Raw genomic sequence first — 10,794 nt, forward strand, 5'->3', positions numbered from 1 at the left:
ACACCCACTTCCCGTCAGGAGTCATGACGTCACGACGTTTACACAGCGCTGCTCTAAACTTCGTCGATCTAACCGCATCGGGATGGGCGGTCGCTGAGCGGCTCGGCGGATGCTGCTAGTATAGCTATTTGCTAAAAATGTTCTTCGCTGCAATACCGTTTGGTGATTGGTTAGACCGAGTGTCTCTCAACCACTAGGAGCCAATGAGAGTTCTCAGGTATTCCGTCTGGGTTCTTGGAGGTCACCCACTGGTGTTTTCCTGTATGTCTCCGCCCCTCTGGCGTGACGTCTCTCTGACGTGTTAAAGCTCAGCAGAGAGCCTTGCTTCTGTAAGAATTATGATCTGAAAGTACTAACAAGAGGTTAACAACCCTAACTAGTCACTAACCCTGTCTTTAAACTAAAAACCATCATGTCCCATTAAATTACTGACAGCCTGCCTTTAAAATAAAAATGATAGAAACCAGTCTGGTAGCAAGATAACTCAAAAGGTTCTGAACGGATCCTAATAAAACTTTCAGGAATGTTGGGAATGTTACCAGGTACAGATTATTATTATTTTGGTGATGATCCAGAAGAGATCCTGGATTCTGTATGACTTTGAATTTCTTTGTTAACATTGCGGTCAATGGAGCTTCGAAATTTGTTCCTCAATATCATCTTAGATTATTGACCAATGTTTATGGAATCTGACTCGATCATGTAGGGTCGGTACCGCTATCTCACCACCGAATGTCATCTGGATTGGATCGCAAATATCCGAGATTGTTTTGAAAAAAATCCAATATCACAATGTTAAAAATTTGAACTCCGTCCCGGTCAAACTTAATACAAACTGTCCCAAAACCATTGTGAACAATGGTAAAGAACTGTTCCACTGCTTTGCTGAAAACAAACCATCTAACAAATCGTCCCGTGGGTGGTAGGATGAAAGCATGTCCTCATCTGTGGAGGACACAGAGTTGTGTGGTCCTGTCGGTGTGGAGCAGCAGTGGGTATGAGTTCAGGTTCTTGAACTAGTGGGCTCCGTTCCAGTCAGGAACGTTAGAGTTAGCTGTCTGACAGTCGGGTCACACACCATTCTAGCAGACATAGTCGATCTTCACCTGGTTGGGACTTTCAAGTTACAGTTTCATGTGCATGCAAGAAACATAATTACACAGCGTGTACATTTTCTACTTCAGTCAAATATGCTTTTATTTTGAAATAGACTTTCTTATGTGTTTTCAGGGCCTCAGTCGGTCCTCTCTTCTTTTCTAAGTGTGTATGCTTGGAGTGCAGTAGTGGAGATTCAATCTTTCTATGCTTTGTTCTTCTGGTTTGTCCCTTGTGTTTCTCTGATGAAATATTTTATAAGTTGTTGAGTTCTAGAAGAGTTTGGTCCAAAACCTGGTGCATGTCCAGGTTCTCTTCTTTGGCCTGTGCCAGATTTTCTGGAAGAGAAAACAGCCACAGATGAGCCTAAGACAAGGAACTCCACTCCGCTTCAGTATTGTTTCCTTATAATAATTCCTTATTAATAATTATTTAATATTAAATGTTTCTAATTACAATAAGAAAATATCGCTTTAATATAGTTCCTGATAATGGTGGCTGAGTTGAACGGTTCCACTTCCTGCTGCTGATCAGCCGCTTTTTGAAGCGCTTTTATTCTGGAAGTCAAATTTATCATCTCCGTGTTTTTATTAATTAATAGTTCCTTGTTTGGTCCAGCCAACAAGGCATTATTCAGTGCAAAAAGAACACGGGACACGCCATCGCGTTGTATTTAGAAACCGTCGAAACAAACGTGCTTTTACGCTCTTTTTTCGCGACAAAGTTGTAACGCATCAAGTGTGAAACACCGTGGAAACCAGCACGCCACACCACTGACAGAGCAGCATGTAACCCCACCAGAACAACCAGAACCTGGACCCATGAATGTGCATCCTACCCAGGAGGCCGGAGACTCCTACAGGTGTGCTTTATTCCATGTCGATTAGGATGGACAAAGAATGCGTGATATTTTTTGCGCATATACTTTTTTTTAGATTTGAGTGTACGCCGTGTTTCAGTACGAATTCCACGCGAGTCTTCGGGCATGAGTCCACAGGTCCTCAGTTGGGTCTGAACCCAGGACCTTCCAGCTGTGAAGGCCCGTGCTGGCCCATTTTGGAGATATTTATAGAATGAGTTCAGCGCCGCTTCTTTTCACCACCTTCAGCCTGACAAATGTGGTTAACACGAAGTCTATAAACTACCTCTGAGCATCAGGAGGAAAAATATGTAAAATGTGTGTCCATAAAGAAGCTTTATGCTACATCATGAACTTGGATTGTTTTTCATTCAAACGTATTTTTCTTTATAGATACAATTGTGTTAATTATTGTGCATACACTGCTTATTAAAGTAAAAACAGAAATAAAGAAAGAGAAGGCAGATTGGAAGGAGACAGTCAAGAGAGCGAAAGACATTTATTACAGGGGGGGGGGGGGGGGGGGGGGCAGGTTTTTACATGAACACTGTGATAAAGAGAGGACAGTGACTGAACAGATACACAACAGTCATTGAAAAAGGCCAGAGCTAGACCAATCTAGGCTCCCCGTGGAATGAGACAAAACAGGAGCTAACAGGCAGAAGACAGGAGTTCTGACAGGAAGGAGGAGCAGAGAGGAAGCGATGCGCCTACAGTGTAGTCATGTCGTTGAGGGCCAAGTCCAGCTCCTCGCTGAGAGCCTTGCCCTTCAGCTTCTGAGCATAGACTTCATCTGGAAAAGGGACGCAGACAGGACAGACAGGATGAGAGGTCGGGCCGAGGAAACAGGAGCAGCTGCAGGCGGCATCCTAGCGCCGGGTTTAGCCGCACTGGACAAATCATGCCGTGTTAGACCTGAAGGCTCCGCTCAGAAACACGTTAGCACCCGACGTCTCCGACAACTGGACCAACACCGGAACTAGAAAATCTTCTCTAGAAAAAGGTTTTAGATCTTTGAGTTCATGACAAATAGGAGCAAAGCCAAAATGTGCTGTTTCTATTTTGTTCAGTATAAATTAACTTGCTTGTAGTCTTTTCAGATCAAGTCTTTACTTTGCATATGTAACGTCTGCAGTGGTTAAAGCCGTGTGGCTCGACGCTGAATGCAAGTTGATTCATTCACACGTGACGATGAACATGAGGGTTAGAGGTGATCTGGTCCTTCTCACCACTAGTAGTTCAAACAGTGGTACGGAACCCACCAGTCCAGCCAGTCATTGATTAGTGACGCTGATTGGCTCAGCCGGTTGATCATTATTCACTACAGCACAGCGAGCAGACACAGGTGAGTGCTGAATACCTTCCAAATCATCAATGGTCTTCTCCAGCTTGGCCACAGACCTCTCTGCAAACTCTGCACGCGTCTCAGCCTGGAACACAAGCCATAGTACGAGGGTCAGTCCCGAGTCCTGTTCATGAACAGCACGTCTGAGAAGACCTCACCTCCTTCAGCTTGTCAGTGAGAACCTTGATTTCTTCTTCGTATTTGTCTTCTTTTTGTGAGTACTAAAAACCAAGCAAAAAATAATATTAAGATACATTTGCAGCTTTTGTAAGAAATGCAGTTAAAAAAATTTAAACTTCTTTTTGTTACCTGATTCAGATTGTGTCCCTTGTTTTTGTACATTCCGTCACAGAGCACCAGGCTTTGTGAAAAATACCACTTATGGCTATTTGCAGAATTCTTCATCTACTGCTTCTAAACATGTAACTAAATCTTTGGCGCCAATAAGATATCATGTTTTTGTGATATCAATTACTGTATTGGCTATCGATTGAGGCCGACACACTCTCTGTGTTCAAGAGTAGACTAAAGACTTTCCTTTTTAACAAAGCTTATAGTAAATCCGTATAATAACCAACATGTTCTCGCTCTCTCTCTCCAGACAGATGGCTGAGTCTTAGGTTCTGTTCAAGGTTTCCGCCTGTTAAAGGAACGTTTTTCCTTGCCTCCATCTCAAAAGTGTTTGGTCTTGTGGAACAAGTTGGGTTCCATCTTTCCCTGCTACACCTGTAAATTGTCTTGAGATAACTTTCTGTTATGATCTGGGGTTATAGAAATAAAAATGAATTGAATTACGATAAAATTCAAAATGAAGATTTCAACATTCTGCCTGCAAAAAAAAAAAGAATTATCTGGTAGTGTGTTCTTCACACAATTTCTGTTGTCCAGTATATCCCAGACTCTTAAAAGTATTCTGTCCAGCATGATAAAAGACATGGCTAACTGATAAGTTCCAAGGACGTCAGGAAAATCTGGGTCCATATTCATAAAGCTGGAAGGTTTAATTGGGCGATCGACCTCTCCAGAGGCTGAACACCCTCTATGTCTTACTTACTTTCTCAGACTGGGCTTCCAAGGACTTCAAGTTGTTGGTGACATTTTTCAATTCTTCCTCAAGGTCACCAGATTTACTGAGCAATGTAAGAAAGAGGAAAACCAAGAGAAGATTTGAAAGGTAGAAGAGCTGAAGAGATCCAACCCTGACACTGCCTGGAACACCAACTCCGCTGCTGCCTTACTCGGAGATGGAGCTGTAACCAAGTCATTTGAATCAGGTCATCGAAAAAGGGGGAAAAAAAGTGTTTTATCATGTTTAGATTAGATAATTACACCTCTATAACCTTCCGAGTAAGACAGAACAGCGGTGTCAGCAAAACGAGAGGCATTCCAAACACATGAGTCTGCGTTCTATATTTTTCTTATTGTCAACAAACCGCATGGGCGTGTTAGTTTGACCCGACGTCCCCCTGACTATCGGCTCGTTGAACACGTGAACCTAAAACGTTTTCTTAAAGCCACCGTCAGCTGCTGAGGCACTTCGGTGGTGAGATTAAACAAGAGGGAGCGCTTGAGCTCAGGGGTCGGTGTCCAGTTCGTGTTGAGGAGAACTCGACACTCATTCATTGATGTGTGAAAATCACATCAAAAGCGAGGGGAAGCAAGAAGGTTGTGGGTTCAATTCCTTTCTGCATGGAGTTTTGTGTGTGTTCTCCATGTTTGCGTGGGTTTTCTAACCCTAACCCTAACCCTCTCACCCATAGCCAGCTAGAATAGACCCCTGTCTGTGTACTTGGGGTAAATTCCCCCCCCCCCCCCATTGCTGCTTTTGGTCTTTGAATTTGATTTGTTGACAATAAAAAACAATAGAGAATCTGAGCAGACGTCCCTGCTGCGGTGTTTGAAGGACGCGCTGCACGTCAGAGCATCAGAGCTGGTTGGACAGGAAAGAGCTGCAGGTCAGAAGATCAGAGGGAGCAGTAAGACCTGGAGTTTGTCTGCGAGTACCTCTTCCTCGCCGCACACCATGGACTTCAAATTCTGATCCATTAGCCTGAGCTCCTCCTCCAGCTCCCTCACTCGCCTGCAGGTGTTAGTCAAGGAGGGTTAGGGTCCCATACAGGTGATGATGGTGTGTTCGGACAAAGTAAAAACACAGATCACATCATGGAGCCAGATGCATGAAAGTGTGTGACTGCACAAATTAAAATAAATATCACAGGTCTGATTGGGTTCAGAGAACTAGCAAACACTGTTTAACTCTGAGGTTACATCCAGTCCAACCCTGCAAATCCACTGAAACATCTGGCTCCTGATCTGTATGTGATTAGTGAATTAGTTATGTACATTTTATGACGTGAGAAATTTGCACTAGTTCCGAGATTATTGGAAGAATAATCAATCAAAATCAGACAATCACAATTTCAATAACTTATTTATGTTTTTCCACAGCAAGTGTCAGTAAAGTGAAGCTGGAAATGACTTCCTACACGTCTTTCCTCTAAAATCAATGATCCCGTGCAACACTTAGCTACAGCCTCCACTACAATCAATGCAAACAGTTAAGAGATGACGTTACTGTAAGAACGTATGTTGCCGTGGTAGCAGCGGTCATGACAACATGAATAAAGAACAGCGGCTACTTACGCCTCTGCCACTTCAGCTCGCTCCTCTGAACGCTCCAGGTCGCCCTCCAGGATCACGAGTTTACGTGCAACCTGCAAGCATTCGACACAGTCAGCCGGTTGTCACGCTGCTCGTCTTCATCGCCGCTGGCCCAATCGCCGCTGGCCCCTTCCTGCACGACGCACTGCACCAGCTGAACATGGTGGTTCGTAATTCTGAGGGGACACGTTGGGCTCTTTTCCTGTCTCACACAGAGCGCGCGGCGTAGCGTGATTGTTGCTGCTTGTGTCAGAGATTTAAATAATTCATGAAGTGATGCTGCTGTGCATTGTGGGTAAATGTCACAGATGGCAGATGATGCAGTCCAATGACATTGTTGATGGACAGGGCTGGACTTGTGGACGTTACAACATATTTGACCACCTTTGCCATTGGTTGTCAGTGGGCCTCATCGCCATGGTAATTAATCTACCTCCCGTCGCGCTCAGTCTCGTCTCACCTCCTCGTATTTGCGATCGGCCTCCTCAGCGATGTGTTTGGCCTCCTTCAGCTGCATCTCCTGAATCTCCATTTTCTCCTCGTCTTTTGTTGCTCTGTTCTCAATGACCTTCATTCCTCTGGCAGACGACAACAAGATCTGATTCAGCGACTTACGACTTATTTCACGATTGCAGTATGTTCCGCGCTCTTACAGTAGTGAACTGTGACATCGACCCAAGACGAAGTGTTTCAGAGGCTGAATTCTACATGTCGGTCTCTTTGGACCTCTGGTTCTCCCTGGCGTTGGTCCAGATTACCTGGTGGTGCGAGGACTTTACAGATCCACTTTTAACCTCCTGGTCCGTTTGTGGACGTTCAGACACCCACCAGTGATTTAAACATGTCAAAGTCCGGCCCACATCGCTGCGTTATTATGGCTGAAGACAACGCCAGCTGTTTTACTGCTGTTCACAGATTACAGAACAGTCGTAATCCAGCATCCAGGTCACACTGAAGCAGAGACGGCCGAATGGAGAAGTGCAAGCCTGTCTTTATTGTGTGTTGACTAATGGCCGGTTTATGGATGACCTGCATCTTAACCAGTCATTAACATTATTATTTCACGTATAAACCCCTGGAGATGGACCTCAGAGACAAAATGGTTGTCCCCAGGTGTCCTCCTCACCTCTCGCTTTCGTCCGCAGCTTTCTCTGCCTCCTCCAGCTTCTGCAGCGCGGTGGCCAGTCTCTCCTGAGCCCGGTCCAGCTCCTCCTCCACGAGCTGGATGCGCCTGTTGAGGGACGCGACCTCGGCCTCGGCCTGCAAGGGGGGGGGGGGGGGGGGCGACGACACACATTCAGCATGACGTCACATGGAACCCATCGTCCTCTTTGTAGTCTGTCCTCTTTACCCTGTCCCGGGCCTGCCTCTCTGTGACCGCCGAGCCCTGCAGCAGCTCGGCCCGGTCCTCCGCCTCGAACACCCCCTGCTGCAGCGAGAGGATTTTCCTTCTCACGGCGTCTACGGACTTTAAAGTCGCCATACTGCGAAACGACAGCCGGCCTGACGTTGTCTAAAGTGTTGCTGCGTTCCCTTGGCAACCGAGACGGAGGAAGGAAGCGTAGTCATGGCTCGGCACGGCCAGCAGGCGTCGCCAGATTACAGCGCTCAGACGAACGTGGACGTGGATCAATGTCCTTTACAGTTCCACGAAGGGCCGAGACGCTGCAGGTTTCCTTTCCAACCGTCTCTCCAGCAGCTGATCGCACTGATGAGCTCCTGCTCTCAAATTGAAGGAGGTGTCGATGCTCAAAATCTCCTGCTTCAGTAACCGGCTGGAAGGAACACCTGCAGCGTCTCGGCCCTTCGCTTGGACACTCCTGTTCTCATTCAATGGTGTAGTTGGAATTTCAATTAACATTTATTGTACAGCAACAGCAAAGCCAATAATACGGATCTAATAGAACAGACTGCATTACACCTAAAAGCTGTAGGCTTCACGCTCAAACTACAACGCGCAGTGGGTAGCACTGCTGCCTCAAAGCAAGAAGGTTCTGGGTTCTAATCATAACTGTGCGGTTTGTAGTCTGCTTGGGTTCTCTAGTTTGTGTCTTTGTGTGTGTGTGTGTGTGTGTGTTTGTCTTCCGCAGTGGGCTGGCGTCTTGTCCTGGGTGTGCCCGTAGTCAGCTGATATAGGCTCCAGAACACGTGTGACCTGGGTAAGCGGCTGTACAAGACCAGGGACCTGGGGGGGGCAACCAGGGGCATGGGGGTCAGTGGGGTCACCATCAGCTGCCGTCACTCACGTCTGCTGCCTTTTTCTCCGCCTGCTCCAGCTTCTCCTGGGCATCCTTCAGCGACTCGGAGTATTTGTCCAGCTCATCCTCCACTCCTTTGAGCTTCTTCTGCAGACCCAGCAGCTCCTCCTCCAGCTACAGGAACACAGACAGGAAGCGGGTCAGAAGGACGGAGAACAGAATCATCGTCTGCAGCAGCAATGACTGGATTGTTTCGCCTGCCCTGACTGTTTCACCTGCCCTGACTGTTTCACCTGAGAGATGGTTGACAGTTGTTCCCTCTGAGTTGGTGTCTGTCTGTATCACCAACATCCATCACAGTCGAATGCTCGCAGTTGCAGTTCCATCATCAGCAAACAAATTTGAACTGAAACTCCCTTTGATGTTGAGAGGAAGAAGTCCCCACACGGTTAACCCGATTTATGACCTCATCATAAATCAATCTTTCAGGCTACAACTCTGAGTGTATTCTGATTTATGGGATGGGATGAGCTGACTTTTGTTGCAGTGACTCATCGCCGAACCCCGGGCTCATCGAGCTGCCGACTGTTACAACAGCTTTGAGGACTATAAAAAGCCGTCTGTAAAGAAGATGATGTAGCCCTAGAACAATTGTGCTTGTGAGAGTCTTCCCTACCCTGCAGCCATGTAAGGCCTCTCAGTCACAAATAGCTTGGAGCAGTCCCAGTCCTACAGCCTCCCAAACCAACAGCTCTGACTGGCTTTCTGTGAGGAGCAACAATTTTAAGAAGGTGAGGGTCTTTAGAGAGAACCAGAAATAGACACGGAGTCATTCAGTGTTCATCCGCAGACAGCAGCGACTGTGACGGCACGGCCAGCCCTGCGCTGGAGTCCTCTGGGCACAAATGCTATGTGGACAGCTGCTACCTGCGGCCTCTCATCAATTACAGAAAAACACGCAAGCATTCTTCATATTATTAAGGAGGTGGAGGTGCAGCTCTGTGGGTGTGTTAAGGAGGTGGAGGTGCAGCTCTAGGTGTGTTAAGCAGGCGGAGGTGCAGCTCTGTAGGTGTGTTAAGGAGGTGCAGGTGCAGCTCTGTAGGTGTAAGGAGGTGAAGGTGCAGCTCTGTAGGTGTAAGGAGGTGCAGGTGCAGCTCTGTAGGTGTGTTAAGGAGGCGGAGGTGCAGCTCTGTAGGTGTGTTAAGGAGGCGGAGGTGCAGCTCTGTAGGTGTGTTAAGGAGGCGGAGGTGCAGCTCCGTAGGTGTGTTAAGGAGGTGCAGGTGCAGCTCCGTAGGCGTGTTAAGGAGGTGCAGGTGCAGCTCCGTAGGTGTGTTAAGGAGGCAGAGGTGCAGCTCCGTAGGTGTGTTAAGGAGGCGGAGGTGCAGCTCTGTAGGTGTGTTAAGGAGGTGGAGGTGCAGCTCCGTAGGTGTGTTAAGGAGGCGGAGGTGCAGCTCTGTAGGTGTGTTAAGGAGGCGGAGGTGCAGCTCCGTAGGCGTGTTAAGGAGGTGCAGGTGCAGCTCTGTAGGTGTGTTAAGGAGGTGCAGGTGCAGCTCCGTAGGCGTGTTAAGGAGGTGCAGGTGCAGCTCTGTAGGTGTGTTAAGGAGGTGCAGGTGCAGCTCCGTAGGCGTGTTAAGGAGGTGCAGGTGCAGCTCTGTAGGTGTGTTAAGGAGGTGCAGGTGCAGCTCTGTAGGCGTCTACCTGTTTGCATTTGTCCTCTGCTCCCTTCTTGTCTCCCTCGGCCTGCTCCGCCCGGTCTATCGCGTTCTCTTTATCCAGCTTCAGCATCTGCATTTTCTTCTTGATGGCCTCCATGTTTGCTCAGGTCGTGTCTTCTCAGCAGAGGAACTTCTTGATCTGGACAGAGATCGGCGTCTGTGGCGGGGACAGATGTGGACCGGAGCGCGCGTCCGACTGGTCTGAGCTGCTCGGGGAGAGCTGGAGGACGGGGCAGTCCTCCGGTTACACGAGCCCCTCACTTTTTTTTTTCCGCGTAGATCCCCGCAGGGACTTTGTCCTTATTTAGACAGCTAGAGATGTCCAGCGTGTCTGACGTCTGTCTTCAGAATAAATCAGGTCTCCATCTACAGCAGCCCACGCGTCCCGCGCCAGATTAAAGAAGGGAGACGAAATTAAAAGATGAAAAACTGAAACGGAAAACATTAACTGAGGATCCGGCAGGCCCCGGTAACAGAGGAGCCGCGTCCCCGGGAGGACCAGCAGGCGTCTGATTTCAGACCACAGGACAGTTTTCACTCAGACGTCCAAGTCCACCTTAAATGAGCTCAGGTCCAGTGAAGGCATCAAATCTGGTTTTTATGATTCCAGATTCAGCGTCATTAGTGGAGCCGCAAAGGAGTGATGTCACTACAGAACCCTGTCTGTTGTTCTGCAGTGATGTCACCGCAGAACCCTGTCTGTTGTTCCGCAGTGATGTCACTACAGAACCCTGTCTGTTGTTCTGCAGTGATGTCACTACAGAACCCTGTCTGTTGCTCTGCAGTGATGTCACTACCATGTCTGTTGCTCTGCAGTGATGTCACCACCCTGTCCGTTGCTCTGCAGTGATGTCACTACAGAACCCTGTCTGTTGCTCTGCAGTGATGTCACTACAGAACCCTGTCTGTTGCTCTGCAGTG

The 10,794-nt window shown here is 47.8% G+C and overlaps 1 protein-coding gene across 4 annotated transcripts; it reads right to left on the bottom strand.

Moving 5' to 3' along the window:
• Nucleotides 1-1,217: 1,217 nt before the first annotated feature.
• Nucleotides 1,218-10,153, bottom strand: tpm2 (tropomyosin 2 (beta)). Of its 4 annotated transcripts, none has more exons than XM_068752693.1 (9): nt 9,857-10,153; nt 8,207-8,332; nt 7,087-7,220; nt 6,421-6,538; nt 5,943-6,013; nt 4,354-4,429; nt 3,458-3,520; nt 3,315-3,384; nt 1,231-1,433 (listed from the first exon to the last, which is right to left on the bottom strand). In XM_068752693.1, exons 1-9 carry the CDS (start codon nt 9,968-9,970, stop codon nt 1,351-1,353), a joined length of 855 nt encoding a protein of 284 aa, XP_068608794.1. In that variant the 5' UTR covers nt 9,971-10,153; the 3' UTR covers nt 1,231-1,350. The 4 variants fall into 4 exon arrangements, with proteins under 4 accessions (XP_068608796.1, XP_068608795.1, XP_068608794.1 ...); XM_068752692.1 differs by lacking the exon at nt 1,231-1,433 and adding an exon at nt 2,474-2,747 and having other exon boundaries at nt 9,857-10,144; XM_068752695.1 differs by lacking the exons at nt 4,354-4,429; nt 8,207-8,332; nt 9,857-10,153 and adding exons at nt 5,304-5,379; nt 7,312-7,443 and having other exon boundaries at nt 1,218-1,433.
• Nucleotides 10,154-10,794: the final 641 nt, after the last annotated feature.

The sequence above is a fragment of the Brachionichthys hirsutus genome, chromosome 19 (genome assembly GCF_040956055.1).
Source record: "Brachionichthys hirsutus isolate HB-005 chromosome 19, CSIRO-AGI_Bhir_v1, whole genome shotgun sequence".
NCBI lineage: Eukaryota > Metazoa > Chordata > Actinopteri > Lophiiformes > Brachionichthyidae > Brachionichthys > Brachionichthys hirsutus.